Source organism: Antechinus flavipes, chromosome 5 (genome assembly GCF_016432865.1).
Source record: "Antechinus flavipes isolate AdamAnt ecotype Samford, QLD, Australia chromosome 5, AdamAnt_v2, whole genome shotgun sequence".
NCBI lineage: Eukaryota > Metazoa > Chordata > Mammalia > Dasyuromorphia > Dasyuridae > Antechinus > Antechinus flavipes.
Window position 1 is genome coordinate 45,469,044 of NC_067402.1, and position 25,760 is coordinate 45,494,803.

Here is a 25,760-nt window from a genome sequence, read left to right on the forward strand (position 1 = left end):
TTCTAAGTTGTCTTGGGCTGGAAAATTGTTTCCATCTATCTTTTTATGAATTCTGCTGCTCCAGAACTCACCTTAAGACATGTTTGGAGGGGAATTTGGGAGAACTCAGACAAGTTCCTGCCTCTTCTTGGCCATCTTAGTTCTGCCAAGAATTCAGATAATGTTTAATGAATTTCTTTTATATCCTGCAACTTTGATAAATTCTCTTCTTTTCCTGAAATATATGCATTTTCTAGGTAAACAATCATGGCATCTGCAAATAATGTTTTTACCAATTCCTTTTCCATTTCTTATAATTTTTTTCTTACTGTGATTTTTCATGTTTCTAATGTCAAAAAAAAAAGTAGGAAGATGTATACTTTTATTTTTACCTATTTTAAGTGGTACCTAATGCTTTAATTTTGGTTTGTTTCAAATACTAGGTATCCTTATTTGTCCATTTTGGAAGTTTGGGACCTAGCAATAAGCCCCAGTCTCATTCCGATTAGCTTGGGAGCTTGGAGCTGCCGTTTATTCTGTGGGCTGGCTCACTCCTCTCTAAGCAAGGTGGTTCCCTTCCCCTTCTCTGCCTCCCCCCCCCCCAGTCACATATAAAAGTTCATCACAATGATGATATACTTAAGCGTGGCCACCTGTACATAGCGCAGTGCAGCTTGGAACTCCAAAGCTCAAGGGAGACTCAAACTTCCCCTTATCAGAGATTACTGGTATGGACAAGCATGGCCAGCTTCTTAATGTTTTTCCATTAATTTTCAAGTAAATATTTTTTGTATATGTAAGGAAGGAGAAATCTGTTTCTTCCCCTTCTCTTTAGCTTTATTTTCAATTACAAACAAATGTCATCTTATTGAAAGCTTTTTCTACATTTTCTGACAAAATTGTATGATTTACAGATTTTTTTTTCTGATGTTTGCTTTCCCAACGTTGAATAATCCTACTTAATTGTTGAGAATATGTTGCTGTATTATATTTGCGAATAGTGCCATACCATAGATGTAAAGCTGGAAAGAGCTTCAGAGATCATCCAGTCCAACACTTTATACAACTGAGAGCCAACTTGGGTCCTGTGACATCACAGGATGCCAAGGTCAATGCTCTCTCCATTGGGCCACTTTGCCTCCTATATTTTATAAAATATAATGTTAATGCCATAATGCATTATGATAGTTAAGGAGGAAATGAAACAATGTTAGTTATTTACCTAAAAGTAGTAATACTTTTCCTTACACTTTAAAAAGACTGTTACCGAGTTTATTACTTGAATGGGGATGGATACATTTCCCAAGATGAAATGTATGATATGCTGAAGAACAGTCTCCTCAAACATTCAATTGAAGAAGAGCAAGATGAAGGAATAAAAGAGTTAGTAGAAATAACATTGAAGAAAATGGTGAGTATGCAGTAAATGGTGAGTATGTAAAAAATGATAATTTAGTTTTCTGAACAGAGAGTGGACAAAAAAGGGAAAAATTTGCCTGTTTTCTACCACAGGCAACAGATAAAATAGAAGTATAAGTATTGGATCATACAATTTATTATCAAATAAAGGCTATTTTGATATCAAACATTTAGTCTTTCATAAAATGTCATTTATTAGAACAAAGCCTAGTTTCTTGGCTAGAGTTTATGGCCAGACTATTACAGATCCCTTACCTGGTTCCTTGGATGCTAATCTCCCCCTCCAATTCTTCCACATGACATCCATTGAATTAATCTTGATAAATGGACATTTTGTGGCGGTAGCATAGAGTTGAAAGAGCACAGGACTAAGTATTAAAATCCTCCCTGTAACATCTGCTCATTGAATGGTCATTGGTAAGGTGCTTCATCTTTCTTAACCTTTCCCATCTGTAAAATGGAAATAACCTGGACTTCGATTTTCTTATCTGTAAAATAGGATACCTGAGAAATCTTAACTGCCTCATTTAGTAGTTGTTGAGGATCAAATGGATAGAGTGGGAACCCCTTTTATTTTTCAGATGAGGAAACTGAGGTTGAGAGAGGTTTAGATTTAAGTGACATACCACACAGCTGGTGTCTGGTCAGATCCTATTTGTGTTTTAAGAGCCAGCTAGAGTCTTTTCATCCACAATGTTTTCCCTGGTAATTCTAGCACACATTGTTCTTTCCCTTATCTAATTCCTTATATTATTGTAAAATTTAGAATTTGATTATGCAGCTTTGCTAATTATCTGATGTGCTTTGTGTTCCTCAACTAGATGTTCTTTCAGGAAGGGATCATATCCTTATCTACTTGGTAACTCATCATGTACTCAGCACACACAGCTTTGCATAAATAACAATGACTTCTCCCAAAATACTTGGCCGTTCAATATAAAGTGACTTGGTGACCCACAGTACTTTGATCTTTTATTGGTTCTGATAAATAACTGATAACATCGAACACCAAATGTAGTAGAGGAGAAGGCGGCCCAGGAAGGAATCCTAAGGGATCTCTACAGTTAGAGCTGGAGGATCCAAATGGAAACAAGAGAAATGCTCAGATAGGAAAGAGAATATCCTGAAACCACAGAGGAGAGAGTGATCACTAGTGTCAAAGGCTGCAGGGAGACCTAGGACAGAGAAAAAGGCCACTGAATTTGGCCACTAAGAAACCACTGACCACTCTGGAGAGGGCAAATTCAGTGGAATGGCAAGGTCAGAAGCCCACTGTAAGATGTTAAGAGGAGAGAAAAGTGGAGGCCCTGATTGTGGATGGCTTTTTCAAGGAGTTTAGCAAAAAAAGACAGAATACAGGATGGTCACAAGGATGGAAAGATTAAGCAAAGATTTTCTGAGGATGAGACATGGGCATGTTTGCAGGCAGAAGGAAATGAGTCAATGGACAGGGAGAAAATGAAAATGATCTGAATGAGGATGATGGATAATCTGTTAGAAAAGTGATGGAATGGATCAGTTGAACAGATAGAGCAGTCTTGGTCAGGAGGAAGGCCAGCTCATTATGTGAGACAGGGGGTGAAGGAAGAGAATGGCTGAAAGCATCTGAGTGACAGATGAGAAAGAGGGGAGAAGGGAGCTCACGTTCTCAATTTTTTCAAGGTCTTCAACTGAGACAGGAGGAGGAGGTGGAGCCATGGGAGTGCAGACAAGGGATGAAATTTGGAGAGTGGTTTTAGAGGAAGATACAGTGAGATTGCCTCGAAGCAATGAGGGCCTATTGAGGTTATGCAAGCTACGTTGGTATTGGCCCCAGTTGGAACAATTACATGATTTTCTCCACCCTCTCTCAGCACCATGTCCAAAGGCCTGAAGGTGGGGGAATAATCCAAGCATAAATGGAAATATAAGATATCAAGAAATCAAGTTGAGGAGGAGAGTTGCTTTGCAGGGGAGATGGTCTGAAAGGAAATTAAAGGGTCAAGGGATGGAGGTCCCAGTGACAATGAAAAGTAGTTAGATAAGGAAGGTAGAGGGAAAGGTGAAAAATGGTCAGAGAAGGGATTTTGGAATTCTCAAGCATGAAGGTGGTACGTTTGTGGGTGATGACAAGACTGAGGATATGACTATCTTCCTGTATGTGGCTGATGTTAGTGGAGTTGCAAACTCAGGGAAGGTGAGCAGGTTGAGGAAGTGAATGGTTAGGGTTTCTGAGAGCATCAGTATGTATGCTCAAGTCCCACCAAGTATGAGAAAAAGTTTTGGGGAAAGAAGAATTGTGAGCCAGGTACCAAACTCATTGAGGATGATGGGAGCGATGGGAAGATACATTGGAGAATGTTGGGCCTGAATGACCTGAGTTTAAATTTGATCTCATGTGCTTACTGGCTGTGTGATGCTGGGCAAATCATTTAACCCATCTGCTTCAGTTTCTTCATCTGTAAAATGGAGATAATAAAAGCACCCATATCTGAGGGTTGTTGTAAGGATAAAATGAGATACCTGTAAAGGACTTTATAAACCTTAAAAGTGTCAAAAATGCTATTATTATTATTATTATACACTAAAGAAAGGTTCATCTTCTTTCCTAGGATTATGATAATGATGGGAAACTGTCTTATGAAGATTTTGAACAAGCTGTAAAAAAGGACCACCTTTTGATGGAAGTGTTTGGTCCATGTTTACCAGGAACTGAGGTATTAATAAAATCTCCCCCTTAATGCATGTCATAAACCTACCATAGAAAGGAAATAAAATAGCCTACACCCACAAAGACCCAAGAAAGGACTACTAAGCAGACCACTTCCCCATAAAGTTACCTTTTCCCTTGCATTAAATATGGCAGCCATGAGATTTTACTCCATTCCTATTTGCTCTGAAAGAATTTGAGTTAAACTATGGGAGGAGTACAGGCTCTATTAAGCTCTCTCTCTCTCTGCAGTCAATCCCCTTAAAATATACAAAGAATATATTCAATTAACAAGCATTCAGTGTCTACTATGTTCAAGGAAATGGGAATATAAAAACAGAAAGAAAGCAGTCCCTGCCCTTGGGAAGATGACATTCTGCTGGGGGTGGTGGAAACTCAAGAGGAGCAATATGAGATAAGCAGGAGGGCACTGTGGGTAAAAAATTTAGCATGGAGCTATTATGACCTGAGTTAGAGTCCAGTCTATGACACCTGGTGTGAGTTGGCAGGTATCTTAACCTGTTACTGCCCCTGGCTGTTCTCTAGGGCTCTTAACTCTTTAGAGCTCCATTGACTGCCCCATGGAGAATCCTTACATGAGAAAATCATATCTGGTCCAAAATGAGGACCTCAGAGTTAGAGACAGTGTGGGGATGGACTTGGTGAGAAAATTTGGAAGACTTGACGGCTCATCTTAAAGATGGTTTTGCAAACAGTCCATCAGTTGTCCTCCTTAAAGACACCAACTTCTTTCCAAGTACTTACTGCTCAAGCTTTTTCTCTCTAAACCAGATGTGGATACAAGGAAAAGTGGGAAAAGTTAAAATTTTAGCAAAATGAATATTTCAATGAGTCACTTGTCAAAGATGCATGTGAACTAAATTACAACAATGTATATCCTAACATATCCAATTATGGCCCATTTTGTTTTCCAGAAGTGTCTTGAATTTGAAACTCTGATATTCAAAGACATAAATACTGAATTTCAACTGTGAACAGCTGGACCCTGGGCAAACGCAAATACAAACGCAAAAAAAAAAAAAAAAAAAAAAAAAAAAAGATCCTGACTGCTTTGAACAATATCTACATATTGAATCATAGTAGACTAATTCATATACACGAAGTAGTCTGTTAATTTAAGACAGAAGCATAATAAATATGAAAATAATGGAGTATCCACATTTTAAATATATATGCCAAAGTAAGACATTTAATTCTCAGCAAAATAGAAACAAGACTCTAATTTAAAGATAGGATCAACTTATTTACTTTAATATTTAAAAGCTATACAAAAATGAAATAGTGACAATAATAAAAGTTATTAATCTTCTTGGAACAGGTAAGATGTTGATTTCAAGATCTTCTTCTATATTCTTCTTCTTTGTTTTAATGGATGACTTATATGTGTATCTTCCAGTCTGTCTTCTGAAGGTTTTGGTTGGGGAGAAATTACCTAGTTAAAAAAACCATCAAGATTTATTTTCTTCTGGCTTATTATTTGATACATATGTTAATAAATTCCTAGGGGGAATTACAGTAAACACAACTACAGTAAACAAACCACTTGGGAGAAATGGATTGGATTTCCTTGTAAAGTTTCAGAGAAATCTATTTGATTGATTTAGTGAGCAGAGGAAATTGAGAATATTTCTTACTGGGAGATCCCTGAATACTGAAGAAAATAGATGGGAGAACTGCAAATTTGGGAGAACACAGAAATGTAGAAAACAGTATAGGGGGAAAAAAATAGAAAACAAACATTTGCTTGTAAATTCTGTTAATAGTAAAGTCATTTTGTTAGTTGAAGATCATAAAGATCAATTTCAGTTTCTCTGTATATTACTTGGCTTGCTTCAAGTTTTCACATTGGGACAAGTGGAAGGATGAGGGGACACAGGAAAATCGAAGAGAAAAAAACCCCACAATTCCTACTATTCACATCCTTTTTCTCTCAGTGCTTACACACACACACCCACCCAATTAAAGTATTTGGGAAAATATATGTAGTTTTTTTCCTTATTTCCCAACACACTTGTTTTCCCCTGAGGTTTCAGCAATCTAGTCATTATATAGAGCTTATTCTACTGTTGTTGCCCCTTCTTTAACACCATTTCTGAAATGTAAATGAATAACTGTTACACTGGTGTTAAGAAGAAACCAAGAAGCAATCTTGCCCAACTCATCTCAACTAACCAAAGAATCATTCAGTTTTTCCTTTTCTAAACTTCTAGTGAGAGAGAGCTTATTATCTTGTGGGCTAACCCATGCACCTTTTGAGCACATCTATCCTACCTACATTGCTTCTCTGCATCATTTATCCCTTGCTCTGGATAAGTAGAAAAAGCCTAATCACTCTTTTATTAAAGGACTATCATGTCCCCAACACATTTTCTTTTCCAGTCTAAATAAAACTGATTTTCTTGAACCAGTCTTCATATGGCATAATCCCAAAGCCCTTTATCATGCTGGTTGCCCTTGTGCAGATAAGTCTTTGGCTTAAATCAATGTCTTTCCTAAAATATAACTCCCAGAAATAAACTTTCTAGTCCTAGACAACTCACTTCTTTTATTGGGAAGCAGGTCACATAAGGAAAAGAGCATGACTGAAGGTTAAGGGATCTGGGTTCAAATCCTGGCTGAGCAACTGCCCTGTGACTTTGGGCAAATCACTTATCTTTTTAGAGGCTCAGTTTCCTTATATAATCCAAAAATTTTAATTATTGTTCGCATGTACTCTAAGACTACAATGGAGTCTGGGGATATGACATTTGACTCACATTGATCTGCAGAACACTAAAATTTTTTTCAGAACTATCTAATCCTGTGTTTCCCCATCTGGCATTATGAAGTTGATTTTTTGAACTTATGTGTATTGTTTATTTTTACTCAATTTCCTTTTATTAGATTCAGTCAGGATTTTGGAGGGACACTGACTAACCCAATGTATTCTTTCCTACCTGATAAAGATATGAAATGGCACAAAGCCAAGCACAGGCCTCTTGAGGCACTCTCTGGACAAACTCGTCCTTCAAGGTAAGTGAACACTGTTACTACTCTGGGTCCAGCCATTCAACAAACTATGAATCCATAGAACTCTGCCATTAATGGGCTAAACTCTCTCTCTCCATCTTGTTTATAACAGCTCCAAAGACTTGATCAAAGTTTTCTAAAATCTGAGCAGATGATTTATATAGATTTCTGGAACTACCATCAAAAAGCATGTGTAGTTAGTCTAGCACAAACTACTTTGTTTTAATTATGTGACTTTGCAGGGCTTCCACCACATGTAAAACACTAGACTATCAATTCTTGGTGATGCTAGCCTCTTTGTGATCAACTCCTCTTCTACTTATTCAGCAATCATCCTGTGTCCTACTGATTCAAAGTAAAAGGAGCAGAATCAGAAGAACAACAATGATGTAAAAACAAACCACTCTGAAAGACTTAAGAACACTCATCAATATGATGGCCAGCCGCAATTCCAGAAGACACAAAATGGAGCAGGATGCCTACAACTTCAGAGAGAGGTAATGGACTCAAGAGGACAGATAGAAGCACATCTTATTTTGGTAGGATCAATATAGGAATTTAATTTATGTAAAGGTTTATTTTTCTTTTACTTCCAATGGAACAAGAAAGGGGGAGAGGGAGGCAGATAAGGTAGATCTGAAAATAAAATTGAATTCTAAAAAATCATATCTTAAAGAATTTTCCTAGGAACTGCCAAGTTCAATCACTGTAGGGTCTACACTGGGATAGCTGCCTTTCTGTAATTAGATACTGCTGGTGAGGCAGTGGAAAAAGCACTGGGCCTGGAATCAGGAAGAATCAAGTTCACAAGTAGCCCGAGACACTTCTAAATAGGTGATGTCACTAACCTCTGTTTGCCAAGCTTTTCTTAACTGTACAATGGGGATAATAACACCATTGAGGGTGACTGTGAGGGCAAAATGATATATCTCTAAAGTGTTTAGCATAGTGCCCAGCACACAGTAGGCACTTAATAAATCCTTCCTTCCTCTTAGTCTCAGAACCTTTCTCCCATCCTCCAAAATCTTTCAAAGATAACTGATCCAAAAGTCAATTCTTTCACTACCCCAGAATATATCTTGTTTGGGCATTGGGACTAGAACTCAATCAGAGGCGCTAGATCCACTCTCATTATCTTCCATCTTGGTTTAAGCTTCAGTATACTATTTTAATTCTATCTTTTCTAATATATAGACAATGCTTCTCAGGAAAAACAAACTAAATGATACTAAAAGTTCTAAAAGGTAGAGGGTGAAGAGGGAGATTATTCCAAGTATGGAAAACACCTTGTGAAAAGGTGAGAATGAAAGATGAAATGCAGCATACAAGAAAATCACAAAATCAATGCGGCTAGAACACAGACCATGCAAAGTGAGTAAGGTGAAATAAGTCTGTAGAGATAGCTTGTTCCCTTGATCTGATGACATCAGCATTAGAGCCATACTCCAAAGAAGTCAAAGACAGAGGAAAAGGACCCCTATTCACAAAGCTAATCATTGTATAAACAAAGAACTGAGTGATGGCATGTGGAGGTCATAGAAGACTACTGCACTGTAAGAAATGATGGAAACCTAGGAAGACTTGAAGGAAATGATACAGAGTGGTGAGAGGAGAGATGGAGTCAATATAATTACCAACCAGCATTCCAGAGGGCCTGGTATGAATGAATGAAACATGCTCTCCACCTCCCAAAAGGCAATCCCCTTGGGTCAGATGAAAACATAATTTTTTTTGGACTTATCAGAAAGGAAATTTGTTTTGCTGCTTGATAAATTTTTGTTACAAAAGTTTCAGTTTTTCAAGGTTTTAGGGGAGATAGGGAGAGAAAAAAGATTTCTGTTAAATGAAAAAGATCAAGCTCAATTTTTAAAACTGAAAAGAGAGTTTAGAATTAGATCTTACAGGACTTCACTTGCCAAGAAATTAATAGAAATCCACTGATGCTTCTTGAGTCAGGGAAGTGAACAGGTACACAGACCTACAGACCTGTCCTTTAAGATTATCAAATCAACATCTGTGTGGAAGGGAGAATGAAGATGGGAGAGAATGGAGGCAGGGAAACCAATAAAAAGGCTGTTTCATGTAAGTGAAGAAAAGGAGATGGAGCAAGAGATCTTGCAGATATTACCTCCACAAAATTTAGCAATGATTGATTGAGACAGTCAAGAATGAACCTGAGAACTAGAAGGATAGACAGTATTTCTCTTTGCAGCAACAGGGAAATTAAGTTTAAAGTAAGGACTAAGAGGGAAAAAAAGTAATTTTATTTTGAATATGCTCAGTTTGAGATATCCATGGGAGATTCAGATGGTGCTATCTTGAAAGTCATGTGCACAGTATGACAGCTGAATCCATAGACAGAGAGGAAATCTTAAGTAATGTTTAAAACAAACTCATCAGCTTTCCTCTAAAACCTCGTCCATATCTCACTTTTGTCAAGACCTTTTTGTCTTCTAGGCATTTAAGTTTAAAACTTAAAGTCAACTTTGACTCTTTCTTGTTCCTTATCCTGTGTAACTCGTCAGCTGTCAAATCCTATGGACTTATCTCTACAATAATTAATGCATTTGTCCCCTTCTCCATTCTATGCTCTCACCCTGCTAAGGTCCTTATCATCTCTTGACAGTGTCCTGGTTGTCCCCTCTACTTCAAATCTTTATTTACTCCAATCTATCCTTCACAATTGTCAAGGTAACATCTCTGTGCCTTTGGACTTGGCCTTCTCTTGATCCCTAGCTTTCTTCAAGTCACCTCAAGCATTATCTTCAACATGAGGTAGTTCTGGATTTCTTCAGCTGCCAGAAGCAGAGGTCTTCCCTCACCTCCATCCCCTGCTCCAAGTAACCTTATAATTATTTTTACTTATATATTACACGCTTGTTTCTTTTAGTAGAATGGAAACTTCTTGAGGCTGTTTCACTTCCTTTGTATCCCCAGTACCTAAAGGAGTAGGTACTTGGAACATAGGAGTAGGAGGGAGGGGGGGAAAAAAAGGGGGTGGGGAAAAGAGAAAGAGAAACAGAGCAAGAGAGAAGAAGACACCAAGCCTTGGGATTTATCCTGGACTTGAGGAGAGGAAGCAGATGATGATGTAGCAAGACAGAGAAGTAAATAGGGACTGGCAGGGAAAATAAGAGTAAACCATGTTACTAGGGCTCATAATAATATTTCAAATAGTATATCCATAAGAAGAAAGTGTTCAGTTTCAAGGTCTGCAAAAAGAAGTCAAGGAAGACTAGGATTCAGAAAAGACTAAGGATCATTGGTGACTGAAATTTAAGTGCCTACAAAAATCGGATCACAACAGGCTAAAAATGAGGAGGCAAAATATTGGAAGCAACAAATTTACTTGTTTCCAGGAGAACCAGAGAGAAAATGATGGTGTGAGGGAAAGGTAGAGGTTGAAAAACCAATGTATAACAAAATGTTATCATCCATGCTTCTTTTCCCTATGTTAACACTGGCTAAGCTCTTCAGAGATCATCAAATAATATCTTATGCTTAAAATGCTTAAAAATAATTAACAGATTAAATATGACCAAATCGTAAGAACTACAAGTAGACCTATAGGCCCAATACTTAGAATTATATTATTTTTATATGATTTCTTTCTCTCCCTTTCTAAAAGAGTCTAGAAGTAATATATAATTAAAACAAAGCAAAAAGTTGAATTTTGGAGTAAAATAATTTCTTAAAATGTTCTTTTAAGTTTATTAAACTAAACAGTAAAATAATCACTCCAGTGTTTTTAAAACAAGGACCAAAAGAAAAACAAAAACATTTTAGTCTTAAACCAGTTTATATTAAGAATCAATATGGTTTGAACAAGTTTTCATAAATGTAAAAAGTGAATAATATAGTTTATTAAAAGTCATAGATGATGTTCTATTGAATTAAGGTCTTACCTTAATTTTAAGGTTTAACAAATGAAATACTCTTTCAAAGTAGCTTTCAAAAATGTACATACCTCCTTAAGTTTATTCCGGATTAAATTAGCTGACATATTTAAAGATTCATCCTCCAAATCCACTTTGGGAATTTCTGGTAGCTGTGGACCAATAATAATCTCTTTATTACTTGGGTTTGTTTCAAGAAAAGTTTCAAGTTTACGGTCTTCTTCTCTCCTCCGCTTTCGCTCTTGTAGCTGAGTTGTTCGAGGCATAAATCTAGCAATCCCATTGTTAGAGGAAATAACCCTTGGTGGTCTAAGACAGTCTACTGAAGTTTTAGGTATTTCCATCTCTAGTCTCTGAATCAAAGAGTTATTTTCGTTACAACTTGACATAGTTTTTTTAAAGTTTCCATCATGTTGAGGGGAGATCAGTGTTCCTTCTAAGAGTTCTCCTGATTGGGAGGTTACCGACTTGGAGGAGACATGACATGGAGCTGAATTCCAAGAATTAGTCTGATAATTCCATGGATACTCAGTACGAGTGTTTGAAGGTGTTGCACAAAACTCAGATACCTTTGAATGAAAGTCATTTCTGAGATCTTTTGAAACTGTATGTTCTTTATACAGTTTTTTCTTTATCATTGGTTGGACTTTATCTTCTAAAATTTTAAAAGAAATAATTAAGTTAATTTATTTATTGCCATCTATAGTCACATGAAAAAAATCCTCTAAAGCACTACTCTTGGACAAATACAAATTAAAACAATTCTGAGATACCACTTCACACCTACCAAACTGGCTTCAAGATGAAAAGAAAAAAAATATTAAATGTTGGAGAGAATGTGGGAAAACTGGGACACTAATGCATTTGTAACTGTTGGTATAGTTGTGAACTGATCCAGCCTTTCTGAAGAGCAATTTGGAACTATGTCTAAAGGGCTATCAAACTGTGCATACTGTGCAGTGCTATTACTGAGTCTGTATCTGAGATCATTATAAAAAGGGAAAAGGACCCACATGTGCAAAAATATTTGTAGCAACTATTTTTGTGGTGACAAGGAAATAGAAACTGAGTGGATGCCCATCAATTGGGAAATGGCTGAATAAGCTGAGTGTATGAATGTAATGGAATAGTATTGTCCCATAAGAAATAATGAGCAGGCAGATTTCAGAAAAGCTGACAGAGGACTACATGAAGTTATGCTGAGTGAAATGAACAAAACTAGGAAAACACTGTACATAGTAAAAATCATATGATAGTCAACTATGATAGATTTAGCTATACTCAGCAATACAGTAGTCCAAAATAATTTAGACTTGGGAAGGAAAATGCCATCCACAACCAGAGAAAGAACTATGGAGATTGAATGCAGATCAAAGCATACTATTTTCACTTTAAAAATTTTTTTTTCTTCTGGTTTTTCTCTTTTGTTCTGATTTTTCTTTCACAGCATGACTAATATGGAAATATGTTTAAAATGTGCATCAACAAGATTATGTGATGATCAATTGTGATGGATGTAGCTCTTTTCAACAATGAGGTGATTCAGGCCAATTCCAATAGACTTGTGTTGGAAAGTCCCATCTACATCCAGAGACAGGAGTGTGGGGTCTGAATATGGATCACAACATAGTATTTTCACCTTTTTTAAATTGTTGCTGTTTGCTTGATTTTTGTTTTCTTTCTTTTTTTTATCTGATTTTTCTTGCACAGCATGATAAATGTGGAAATAGGTACAGAAGAATTGTACATGATTAACATATATTGGATTACTTAATGTCTAGGAGAAAGAATGGGGGGAAGGGAGGGAGAAAAAGTTGGAACACAAGGGTCTGCAAGGGTGAATATTGAAAACTATTTTTGCATATATTTTGAAAATAAAAAAACTGTTATTTAAAAAAGATAAAATAAAATGAGTGTGCATGTATAACCTCAACAAGAATGCTTGCTGTCTTGGAGAGGGGAAGGAAAGAAAAGGAAGGGGGAAAAAACTTGAAACTCAAACTCTTACAGTAATGAAGACTGAAAATTATCTTTACATGTAATTGGAAAAAATAAATACTAAGTGAAAAAAAATTATTTTAGTAATTTTGAAAAACATGCAATATGCTGATTTTTATGAAATTCAAGAAAATGTTAACAGATGAACTTTCCCATTAGACATTTCCTAATGGTCTAGCACATACTGCTCCATAATTCATAAATTTGAGAGAAAGGAGGTAGTCAAAGAAATTGGTACAGGGAGATGTGAGGAAGGAAAGACCCTTTCAACTATGGAAGTTTCAGTGGAATTGATGGCACTTGATTGGCCTTAAAGACAACAATCAAGAATGAAAAAAATACGTATCCTAGGCTTGGGATTTTAGCTTGAGCAGATGCAGAGAAGCTAGGAAATGCAGAAAAAGATCTAGGAACAGCAAATATTTCAATCTGGCTGGAACACAGAATAAATGAAGGAGAAAAGTGTGAAATAAGGACATAGTTCAGAAGATATGAAATTTCAGGATAAAGAATTTGAGATTTTAAAAATATAACTAGCATGTCAGACCTTTGTAGTAGGCAGATTATTTTATATGAAAGGTGGATTAGATGGCAAAGAAAATGAAGGCAAACAACCAGTTTAGAAGCTTTTATAATGGGGAAAACTGCAAGATATGTTGTGGAGGTAAGATTGGGGCAACTGACTTGAGTTTAAAGAACAGGGATGAATCACAGATGATTCCTAGAGATACAGTCCTTGGGAACTACAGAACCCTAAATCAGGCTGCTCTTATCAGGATACAGTCTATATTGACCACTCAGACACTCACAATTCTACTCTTAAGTAGCTGGAAAGGTCAATCGAGAACATTAGACAGAGCATCTGGTAAGGTAGCCACTTGTCAGGCAAAGGTGAGCATATAAGCCAAATGAGTAGGAACTGGCAGCCACTGATTCAAGCTAATCATATAAATTTTAAAAAGATTATTTGTAAACCTTTAATCCCAGTTGTTCTTGCTATATATCGCCGCCTCTCCTGTAGTTTCTCTCTGGTTTCTTGTACTGTTTCAAATTCTGGAGCATAGCACACGTGAAGTAAACCACCAAAAAAACTCCGCTCATCCAATTTTCGTTTGGCTATCCTAAATAGAAATAAGAGTTCACCATATTAATCTAGGCTCATTCAAATTGAAAACACAACCAAGTAACTTAAAATTCTCAGACAAAAACAAACTTTTGAGATTCTCAAATTCTATAGTTTCTGAATGCTTTTTACATTAAATATGCTTGCTCTTAAATGAAGATGAACCTGTAGGATGACTTAGGCTCAATTACTGATGCTGGAAAAGACTGAAGGCAAAAGGAAAAGGAGGGAAAATGTTTTTAAAAATAAAAATTTTTAAAAAGGAAAAGGGGATACTAAGGGATGAGCTGAATGGGTACGAGTATGGAAGCGATAAACATGATCTTGGAGAGATTTCAGGAAATAGTGGAGGAGAGAAGGGTAAGGTCTACCAATATCCACAGGATCACAAAGAGTCAGACACAACTGAACAACAAAAATATTTGGGATTGTTTTTCCAGAAGAGTGGGGTTTGCAATAAGTCTTTTATATTCTCTCTTCCAGTCTTTCTTAAATCAAAAGCACATACTGACATAACTGGATAGACCACAGTTCAATCTGCGGCCATGAAACAAAGCTGCTCTCTATATAGAGCTGAGTAATCCACCTAAAGAACAAGTAAGGAATGAATGTGGATCACATGCTTTGAAATTTAGCGCTAGAAAGGCCTTCAGGAAGTCAATTGTTCCAACCCTTGTTTTACAAAGAAACAGACTTGCATCAAATCTGAGAAACAATAACCAGTGATGTTCCCATAGCAGTGGAAAACTGAAAATCTGGAATGGGAAGTAGAGTAGGGAAGTTGGAGAGCTCCTAAACCAGATGAAATTGAGTAAAACTAGACAGAACCAGTTGTGTAGTTTAAAAATAAAAAAGGCTGAAAATAGGACAAAGGTCACAGCTCGAAGCACACATGCTTAATTGCTTCACAAATTTTAACTTCTCCTCCCCAGAAGAGGTAAAGCTCAATTTAATGGTTATACATTGTATGTAGTAGGAAGGGGGCATATTAAGGGGTGTATGTTGGAGGAGGATCAGGAAAGAATGTTAACTTTATCATGCCAGCCATTGGAGAGATGGAGAAGGGATGAAAGGCTTATGATCTTGCCTCTATAAAATGTGTGAGCTTAATTTTGAGTTTCACCTCCACTTCTTTCAGGACTATATTAAAAGTTTAAACTGTTTCACTCATCCTGCATTTGTTCTTCACTGAGCCTATATTTGGAGATTATAGAATTTTGTTTTCAACAAGTCATAAAAATATTAATGAGCAGAGCTTTGATTCAATCCTAGGTCCACTGATTCTGATGAGCTTTTTTTCTTTTTTTTTTGTTTTTGCTAAGGCAGTTAGAGTTAAGTCACTTGCCCAGGGTCACATAGTCAGGAAGTATTAAGTGTCTGAAACCAAATTTGAACTCAGATCCTCCTCACTTCAGGGTTGGTGCTCTATCCACAGCGCCACCTAGCTGCCCTTTCTGATGTGCTTTCTCTGTTACTATATTATGACTGTCTCCACTTACTAAGTTGCTAAATTTTCTTAGCACTGTGACCTACAATACACATTTGTAACACATCATTTTAAATTCACTTATTAAGTACTTTCTATGTGCAAGCACTGCCTAGGCATGGGGGATAGATCAGAGTCAAAAACTAAATAGTTTCTGTCCTCAAGGAGTAGAGGAAGGCATTGGGATGGAACACAACATACATGCAGAAAATATAAAGTGTATACAAAATATTTTACAGTAATTTCACAAAGCAGGAACTATTAGCCACTAGAAAGATCAAGAAAGATCTTATCTAAGAGGTGGTACCTGAAACATATCTTGAAAGAAATTAGGAATCTGAATAAACAGAGATGAGAAGAGGGCATATCAGACCTGGAAGTCTATCAAGATGAGAGAAGGAACAGTGAATAAAACAATGTGCATGACGGCCCCTGGCAGAAGCAGTGTGGTATGGGGGATATCTGGGTTTTGAAGTCAAAAGTCCTTGGGCATAAGTCCTCTGTACTACCTTAAGTCATATAGTCAGGTTCACTTCTCTGCGATCTCATTTGGGTTTTCTTGGCAGAAACACTGGAGTGGTTTGTCATTTCCTTTTTTGGCTCATTTTACAGATGAAGAAACTGAGATAAACAGGATGACTTGCCCAGGTTCACACAACTAGTCAGTGTCTGGGGCAGGATTTGAACTCAGGTCGTCCTTCTGGCTCCAAGGCTGGTAATCTATTCATTGTGCTACTCAGCTATCCCTGTATCCATGGACAAATCTCTTAATGCCCCGGAGATATAGTTTCCTATTCTTAAAATTACACAGTTGAGCTATGTGGCTTCTGAGCTGCCTTTGAATTCTAAATTTATGATCCTATGACGAGAGAAAAGTAGGTCCTCTCTAGGTCCTCAATTGACAGTATGAAGATTCTGTATTTTAAGAAAGATCTAACTTTGAAAATTATTGGTAACTATATGATAAATATATGAAAAGATATTTAAAAAATAGAAAAGATATCTTGAAAAATCATTAAGCATGTTTCCATCACTGTGGACACAAAAGTAGTAGAAAAGTAAGCTCCTTGTCTCAAGCAGCTCATAATATATTTGCTTAATCAATCAATCAATCAAAAAACATTAAGTGCCTACTTCGTGCCAAGCACTATGCTCAATGCTGACTCAAAACATATATTTGAAATAAGCAGATCATACAAAGCAGCATAAACTTTCAGATTTTAAATGCTATTGGGAATCAGAGAAGAGAAAGCTTTATGTGGGTTGAACTGTGGAGAGGTTTGTAGAGGAAAGAAATCTTAAACTGAGTCTAAAAGTACAGGGTTTTTGTATAATCTAGATGTGAATAAAGCTAAGTACTGGGATAGGTGGTAATAAAAAGAAAACTGATAGGCATCCACATTACCTTGCACTTTGTAATTTTTGGAATTTAATTAGATACACTTCTGTAAATTCTTCTGCTGGATATTCATCCAGCGCATTATACTGTTCAATAGCACCAAATAAAGCAAACTGCTCAATCAACTCCTTCATAACTCCCACTGCAGGAACTCCTTGAATTAGTAAGTAACGAGATTCCAAATTGACTGTATAAACCTAAAGGAAATACAGATGTATTAATATTTTTCACATATACTTTCTTGAATAGATCTGCCCTTGTATTTATCCCAGAACCTGAGTGAGAATGCAGGAGTCAGCTGGTCCCAAGTATATTAAAGTCTCTCCTCTGTAGCATCTCTAAAATATGACCTTCCAATCTCTTTAAAGACCATAGTTAAGGGGGGAACTCGATTACTTTTCTGAGGCAAATCACTTCACTTTAGGACAAAGGTAAGTTTTCCTTAAAGAGAACTAAAATCTCTCTCTCTCTTCTACTCGTAGATACTAGTTATGACCTTTAGGATCAGCAAAATTCTCCCCCTAAATGTTCCTGCGCATCCTCCGTTCCTTCCCAACCTTCTCTTCTGCAAACTACTTGGTTTCTACAATCAATCCTTATGTGACAAAATGTATTGTTCCTTCACTATTCTATTCACATTCCTTTGGAAATAATTCAATTTGCCTTCCTCATGTGGTGCCTAGAAGTCTCATGATAAGATCTAACCAGGCCAGGATCTAGATCTGAGAGTAATTTACCAACTACCATGTTTTGACCAGCCATAGAATAACAAAGCATTTCTATACAGTGTTTTAAAATGTACTTTTCTCACTGGCAATCCTTCGATGTAAGTAAAAACAGGAAAGCATTAACATATAAAATCATCATGCTTTAGTACTCATCTGGCATAAATGTAAGCAGGCTATTTAAAAGAAATGAACTAAGAAATAAAACATATTATTTTTATCTGTCTTTTAAGAGTATAGAGATGGTAGAATCTTAACTAGTCAATTGCTTCACCTTACAGAAATTAAGACCTAAACTAATGATTCTTCTAAAAGAGAGCAACCTTAGCTATTTTGCTTTCCAGGAAGATATTCTTTTGCTACACAGGTCTTTTAACAAAAGCAGGCTCCACTTATAGATCTCTGTAATTCTGTGGCTTTTCTGGGATAGGTTTTAGAGGTTTGTGAACTTAGGAAGCAAAAAATTTTATATATATATATTACTAATTTGTAATTAAAATTTAGCATTTCCTTCTATTAGGAACGTAGACAATAAAATATTATTCTGAAAAGGGCTCCAAAGGCTTCAGATTACCAAAAGGATCCATTACACAAAAATGTTTAAGAACCTCTGGTTTAACAGGAAAAAATATGCAACATTTGTCTTTGGAATGAAGATTTACAATGAGAAATGTGAGTTATCTGTGAATTTCAGTTATCCATGTTATACTACACTCAAAATAATTTCCTTGATTTGAAAAGCTGAATGAATCCATAATTCAATTTGAAGCCTTGAGAAGAAAAATACTGTCAATCCAAAACAGGATTAATTACAATGTACAGACATTATTTTAATGCTTTTGATGTATTTTGCTTGTATTCCACCTACATTTTCCAGTATATCCCTTTTTCCTCCTCAGGAGCAATCCCATATGACACAGAATAAAAAGAGTTTGATAAAACTAACCACCACATTGAAAAAGCAGGACATTATACGTAGTATTCCACACCCACCTCTGCAAAGAAGGGTATGGCCTCTCTCCTTTGGGGCTAAGTTTGGTCATTACAATTTCATAGCACTTAGTTTAAAAGATGTCCTTTCCATTTATTAAATGTTGTAGTCAATAGTTATGTCCTTCCTGGTTCTGCTTACATCATTCTGCCTCTGTTCAGGTCTTCCCATGCCTCTCTGTAGTCACAATATTCATCTGTTTTGCAGCACAGTAACAGTCCATTACATTACATTCATGTAGCACAACTTATCTATTTCCCAATCAATGATAGGTCTACTTTGTTTCTAGGAATCTGTAGATTTTCAATATATTACTTTGGCTCTTTTGGTACAATAATAAAGAGGGAAATGTCTCCACAGAGCTCCGTTTATCTTTATAAATCCGTTCACAGTCTTTGTCTCTTTCAACAAACTGACTAGACCAGTTTTTGCTTTTTTTAGAAAGGAGATAGGGGGTCTGAGCATCACTGGAAAATGATGCTAAGAAGAAAAAGACTAGTGAGACTTAATTTTCCTTCTCCTCTGTAACTCCAAACTTCTCTCCCTTCATTTCTTGGTCCTGAATTTTACTGTCTTCCCTCTGAGATATTTTCCATTTATGTCACACTGTGTAAAAAGTTCTGAGTGGTCCCTTCCCTTAGACCGTGACCTTCCTGAAAATAGGAAGTCTGCCCAGGCTTGACACAGTGCTTGGCACAGCGTGGGATTAACAGAAGATTAAGGATTAAATGGGGCTGCCACGTAAAAGGACTACATTTGTTCTCCTTGGCCCAAGGAAAACTGACAAAGGGAACGCTTGCCTGGAGTGTTGCAGACCCCTCCCAACCTCAAATGCCGTCCTCCTCCAAAGGGTGCATGATGGGGCAAACCCGGGCTTCCAATCCCGACTTAGGCACTTCCTGACTATGGGGCAGTCACTTGGAAGCTCTGGGCCTCAGTTGCCTTATCCACAAAATGGGAATAACAGTGTCGCCTCCTCTCCCCGCTAAGTAAACTGAAAAAGACTAAGTTAGGGAGGTTGGCCAGGAGGAGGGGGAGGATCTGAGTTCGTATTCCGGCAGGGTGGCACTCCTCCGGACCGGCTTCCTCTTCCGCACATCGGACACCCTGGCCGTCCGCGGCAGTTCCGCGTTCTGCCCATCTAACTACTGCCTGAGTCTTTTAGGGCGCTCCCGGCCGATAAAAGGCTGAAGAGACCCGAGGGGCGCATCTAAACCGTCCAGTTTTCTCTCACCTTAACAGCGCGGGGCCTCCGCCCCTCCCGATATTTCGCCCGCGAGTCACAAACAGCTCGTTGAGCATGGTGAGGGTAATAGCCACCGACCTCCCCTCCGCTATCCGCCATCCTGACATGACTCGTTCCCTCATTCAGGTCAGCTGTTTCCGCCGGCCTCGATCTCTCATCCAATCAAAGAGCGCGGCAGGCAGCGGCGTCCTGGGATTGGCTCGAACGCCAATGACGCTAGTTGACGCGTGAGGAGGAGAGGAAGAGGGCTAGAAGACACCCTCTTCCGGTAGCACAGTAACGAGACTCAGTGATCCCGCCCCTTCAATCGGGCGAGGAGCCTGCCGGGGAGCTGGTAGCAATCGATCCTCCCGGCACTCGACGCCTCCTGCCTGGTGTGGATCGGCGCTCGGCCCCGTCTGTGTTTGTCTCGCTCGCTCGCGATGTGGGGTAGTGGTCGCCTCGAGGGCACCGGGGCTGGAGGGGTCGCGGCCGTTACCGTGGCCTTCTCCCATGCCCGTGACTGTTTTCTCCACTTGCCGCGGGCGCTTGCGGCCCAGCTGCACCTCCAGCAGGTAACGCGCTGTCCGCCTCCAGGTCGGGTCGTCGTCCCCCCCCAGCCGCGGGGCCTGACGGGAATAGCCCCTGCGGCTGGGCGGCCGGGCTGGAGCCTCGGGAGCCTCCTGGAGGCGTGAAGTTGGGGCCATCACGGCCCCGGCTGCAGTCCCACCCCCACTGGGGCTGCTCCCTGCCCCGGGGCTGCGCGCGCCCGAAGGGAAGGCCGGGGCGACTCCGGGGGTGGGCCGCCCTAATTAGTATTCGCTGAGCTCCTAGCTGGGCGTGGCACGGAAGGCCCAAGGCTTGGGTCGGGGGCCTCCCCCAGATACCGTGGGCAGCCCGCGAATAACGGCCTTCGCTCGGGGAACCTGGGGGACGTGGGCCGGGCCCGTTAGGTTTCCGGGCCCGGAGTAGCCTCCGCGCGGGGCGGGGCTGAGAAGAAGCCGCATTCGTGTGTTGTGAAGAGCCGACGCCGCCCCAGGGACGCGCTCGGAGGCCTGGCCCAGTGTCTGAGGCGGTGTTGTAACGCAGTGTTCGGGGGTCTGCCCGCGGGGCCCGTGTGGCCTCGCCTCCCCTGCTCGCAGACTTTAATGAATTAATTAAGTAAGCCGGGCTTCCTGTACAACTGCAAAATTTTTTGGAAACCTAAGTATGAATGGTTTCCTTTGTAATCCTATATGTCTTATGCATTTAAAATCTCATGTTTAATGTATTATTTATTATGGTGGTTCTCTCTATTCTCCATGACTCTATTTGGGTTTTTTTTTGAGCAAAATCACTGGGATGGCTGGCCATCTTCTCCATTTTACTCCATTTTCAGGAAACTGAGACAAATGGAGTGAGGTTACTTGGCTGGGATCACACGGTTACTGATTGGATAAGGCCGGATATAAACACAGGAAGAGTCTTCCTGTACCACCTAGCTGTCCGTATTTATATTATAAAATCCTATTTATTATAAATTTATATTCCTGTATTTATACTAGTACATAAATTCATGTAGAAGTTTGTATCTAAATATAATAAATTTATAATATATTTAGCACTTGATGTGTTCCCAAGTAGTGTTACGAAGTATAGACCACCTTAATTATCCTTTTCAATTAATTCCTGCTATTCGGACTGGTAAAACCCTTTTAATCATTTTGAAAAAATAAATCATTGAAAAAGAGCAAATAAAAACTACCAGACACATCTCAAAAGTTTTCATATGAAGAAGGACATTAATAATACAACTTTTGATGTAAGGGAAAACACCCTAAAGTAGAATTGGCTGTATAGGGAAGTGATAGATTATCTCATTCTTTCCTCCCTCCCCCCCTTCCCCCAGGCAATTGAGGCTAATTGCTTAGGGTCACACAGCTAGTAAGTGTGTTAAATGTCTGAGATCACATTTGAACTCAGGTCCTTCTGACTTCAGGGCTGGTGCTCCATCTGCTGTGCCACCTAGCTGTCCCTATAGTTCCTTAGATAAACTACTGGGGATATTGTGGAGAAGATTTCTGTAGAGATCTTGGTTAGACTAAGTAGCTTCTCTGATTTCTTCCAATTTTCAGATTTCTTGAATTTATCATTTAATCACCTGAAAACTGCCTTGAAGAAGCAAATTCCCCGACAGTATAAATGTGCTCATTAGGACAAGTGGGAGGATTAATTTAGAAGAAATCTGCTGAGATACTTTCTTCCCTTGGGAATTAGGGCGAAAGTGATGGTTAAGGTAGAAAGGGGAAAAAAAAAAAGAAAAAGAAAAAACTAGAGCTATCCTATATAAGGCCTTAGCATTCAGATTCTGTTTAATCTGCTCATTTGAATGCTGGTTGTTTATACTGAAACACTGAAAGATAAAAGATGAAATTAGTAATCTTTGCTCTCAACCTATAGTAAGGGTTCTGAAGCTTTTTAGTCTTGGGATCTCTTTATATTCTTTTTTTTAAAAATTGACAATCTCTCCCCAATAGCTTTGGTTTATAGGTTTATAGCTGTATTTGTCATATCAGAAAATAAAAATTCAACATTATTGTGAAAATAGTTTTAACTTAATGAGTTAATAAACTTAGTGTTTTGAAATTGTTTTAGGGACTCTTGGTTCCTCAGATCACAGTTTAAGAACCATTGGCCTAATATATGAGCTGGGTTTAGTAGATTGTAAGCTTTTTGGAAATAATCTTTGAGTAATACAGGATATCCCACAAACCTTAATTCAGTTTTAAACTTCAGTAACTTAAAACTTTTAATTTTTCATAGCTTAAATCTGCATTAAGATTCTAAATCTTCATTAAGACTTGTAGGACGATGCCCTTTATGTCTTTGTCCCCTTTGCACATTGCCTTCAAATTCTGTTTTCATAGATTAACAATCAAAATAGTTAGGAACTATTTCCAGAGGCACTTAGAGGACAAGGACTGTAATATTTATGTTAAATAAACTTAGAAAAAATGTTGAATTTTCCTGAGAGTGGAATGATATAAAAGGAAGACCTTCCCCCTGCCAAAAACCCAAACATAAATATTTTGAGTGATTGCAGGAAGTATACCAGATTTCACTGTCATCAAATTTCAAATACAGAATTCACCTGATATTGGCCTTGCATTTTGCAAAAAGCATTATATAAAACTTGAATGTGGAACATAATCATACCTCACTAATATTCCAGCAGCAACAGGAATAGTACCGACTCTTTGGGTTATCACAAATGTTGAAGGAGACTGCTAGTAGTCTGCCAGCTGCTGGTGCTCCAAGGGATGGAAGATATTGTTCCTATTCAGTAACACATCTGTGCTGCAAGCAAAGGCAGCTAGAACAATGTGAAGAGCACTTGATAAGACTTACAGATTCTGGCTTCAACTCTTGCCGTTGTCTTTTCCTTTCTGGGTGGGTGCCTTGAATAACTTAGGTAGTATGATGCAGTGGAGTGCTGAGCTCACAGTCAGGAAGATGGAAGTTCAACTATGGTCTTAAGACACTAAGTGTGATTATGTACAAGTCTGCCTCAGTTTCATTATATGTAAAATGGGGATAACGGTAGTCCCCACTTCTCATGACTGTTGTGAGGATCAAATGAATTTATATTTGTAAAGCATTTGACAGAGTTCCTGGCATATAACAAGTACTTAATAAATGCTGGTCTGACTCTTTGGTGGCCCCATTTAGGATTTTTTTGGCAAAGATAGTAGTGGGCTTTGTCATTTCCTTCAGCTCAATTTACAGATGAGGAAACTGAGACTGAGCGATTAGGTGATTTATCCAGGGTCACACAACTAGCAATTGAGGCCAAATTTGAACTCAGGTCTTCTTGATTTCAGCCCCATGCACAGTATCCTCTGTTCTACTTAGTTGCCCCATAAACCTTATTTCTTTACCAGTAAAAAGGTAGTGGGGATGGGAGCGGGGTTTGAAGTAGATAAGTCTCTTAAATTTATGATACTGAAGATACCTTAAAATGAGTAAGAATTTTTATTACAAAGCCCATTGTCATCTTCCTTTCCTAGCGTTTCTGTGGCTGGAAAGAACCATTAAATGTATGATAGTCATTAAATGAACACTATGTGCTGAATGATCAGGAACTGGATGTTCAGAAAGCAGTGAGCAGGCTAGTAGTCTCATTGGATCATAAAGTCTGTGGAGGGTAATAAAGTATAAGGAAATTGGGAAAGTAGGAAAAAACTTGTGAAGGACTGCAAAAGCCAAACAGAAGAGTTTTTATTTGATTGTGAAAGTAATGGGTAAACATCTAGAATTAATTGAGAGAGAGACGGGAGGGAGGGGCTATTGGAGACTCTTCACTGTGGTGATATAATCAGTCCTGCATTTTAAGTAAATCATTTATCAAGTGACTTGTAGAGTGAACTAGAGTATGAGATAAAGAGAACAACCAGAAGGCTATTAACAGCAGTCTATAAGTGGAGAAAAAGGAACAGAGAAGAAAAATATTTCATGAATAGAAATAAGAAGACTTGGTAACATTGAAGAAATTCTTTTCCCTTGTGGACTTTGCTTTTCTTGAAATTTGGGTTCATCATTCCACCTAAAGATAATGCCCGTTACTCTTCATTTGCAGGGACTTATTCTCTTCAGAGGCAACCCTGGTAAAGAAAGGGGGGAAATGAGAGTAAATCAACTTTGAAAAGCATAAGAAAACATAACTTTGACCATTTTTTTTCACTTTCTGGAATTCCTTCATTGGATTTCTTTTTATCATTGCTATATTATATCTTACATTTTTGTGTGGCAGAATCTTTCCATTCATAATTTGATTCTTTTTCTTGAAAACACTTTCTTCATTGGAAATTGAAGGGATGTTTTTCAAATGGGAAATGGCTGAATAAATTTTGGTATGTGATTATGATGGAATAAGCAGGATACTCGAAGAAAAACCTAAGCTCATACAAAGTGAAATATACTGGGTACAAACTAATAGCAATGTTGTGGGATGATCATCTGTGAATGGCACTGCTATTCTCAATTACATTGATCCAAGACTACTCTGATGGACTTTGGATGAAAAATGGTATCCCTACGCAGAAAAGCACCTTTTGTTTTAACTTTAGTTTTCTTGAGGGTTTTTTTTGGGGGGGGGAGTAGATTTATGTTTTCAAAATCACAACATGACTTTTATGGAAATATTTTGTATAACTTCACATGTGCCTTCTCAATGTGTGTGGAGAGTGGGAAGTGAGAGAGAATCTGGAACTCTTTTAAGTTTTAGAAACAATTGTTAATTGCCTTACATCTGAGAAAAAATAAAATATTAATGGGGGGGGGGCACTTTCTTTCCGAGTGATGAGGCTGCTGGGGCATGGTAAGGAAGGAAGTCTAGAGTGTCAGCAGAGCTAGGAGAGGAATGAATAAGTGTGAACAAGAAAGGAATGGAAAAGTTGGAATAGAAAGCTGAACTGAAGGGAGTGATTTTTTTTTTTTAAAGATGTTGGATAATTTTTTTTTTATTATAGCTTTTCATTTAAAAGATATATACATGGATAATTTTTCAGCATTGACAATTGCAAAACCTTTTGTTCCAATTTTTCTCCTCCTTTCTCTCACTCCCTCCCCCAGATAGCAAGTAGACCAATACATGTTAAAGTATGTTAAATACAATATATGTATACATGTCCATACAATTTGCTGCACAAGAAGAATCAGACTTTGAAATAATGTACAATTAACTTTTAAGGAAATCAAGAATGCAGGTGGACAAAGATAGAGGGATTGGGAATTCTATGTAATGGTTCATACTCATTTCCCA

General features: G+C 38.1%; 3 protein-coding genes across 4 annotated transcripts in view; 2 read left to right on the top strand and 1 right to left on the bottom strand.

Moving 5' to 3' along the window:
- Positions 1–10,708, top strand: part of LOC127564386 (calaxin-like) — a 36,269-nt gene extending 25,561 nt beyond the window's left edge. The window contains exons 4-8 of the mRNA XM_052000877.1: positions 1,239–1,390; positions 3,990–4,094; positions 5,023–5,426; positions 7,054–7,120; positions 7,445–10,708. Coding sequence (XP_051856837.1) covers positions 1,239–1,390; positions 3,990–4,094; positions 5,023–5,082 — 317 coding nt within the window. The 3' untranslated portion in view covers positions 5,083–5,426; positions 7,054–7,120; positions 7,445–10,708. The remainder of the gene's footprint in view (positions 1–1,238; positions 1,391–3,989; positions 4,095–5,022; positions 5,427–7,053; positions 7,121–7,444) is intronic.
- Positions 5,331–20,173, bottom strand: RBM48 (RNA binding motif protein 48). Of its 2 annotated transcripts, XM_052000876.1 has the most exons (6): positions 19,970–20,064; positions 18,738–18,931; positions 17,026–17,216; positions 13,987–14,132; positions 11,085–11,668; positions 5,331–5,540 (listed from the first exon to the last, which is right to left on the bottom strand). In XM_052000876.1, the coding sequence occupies exons 3-6, from the start codon at positions 17,151–17,153 to the stop codon at positions 5,454–5,456; spliced, it is 945 nt and encodes a 314-aa protein (XP_051856836.1). In that variant the 5' UTR covers positions 17,154–17,216; positions 18,738–18,931; positions 19,970–20,064; the 3' UTR covers positions 5,331–5,453. The 2 variants fall into 2 exon arrangements, with proteins under 2 accessions (XP_051856836.1, XP_051856835.1); XM_052000875.1 differs by lacking the exon at positions 18,738–18,931 and having other exon boundaries at positions 19,970–20,173.
- Positions 20,174–20,303: 130 nt separating this feature from the next.
- The window catches only part of PEX1 (peroxisomal biogenesis factor 1), a 45,561-nt gene continuing 40,104 nt past the window's right edge, over positions 20,304–25,760 (top strand). Inside the window, exon 1 of the mRNA XM_052000874.1 lies at positions 20,304–20,535. Within this exon, the coding sequence (XP_051856834.1) occupies positions 20,404–20,535 (132 nt within the window). The 5' untranslated portion in view covers positions 20,304–20,403. The remainder of the gene's footprint in view (positions 20,536–25,760) is intronic.

Excerpts from the sequence above, each read along its gene's own strand:
- RBM48 (XM_052000875.1), bottom strand. The coding sequence starts at position 20,080 with ATGGCGGATAGCGGAGGGGAGGTCGGTGGCTATTACCCTCACCATGCT. Across the intron at positions 14,133-17,025 it reads CAAAAATTACAAAGTGCAAG|GATAGCCAAACGAAAATTGG; the intron begins GTAATGTGGATG and ends ATTTCTATTTAG. Across the intron at positions 11,669-13,986 it reads AAGAACAACTGGGATTAAAG|AAGATAAAGTCCAACCAATG; the intron begins GTTTACAAATAA and ends TTAAAATTTTAG.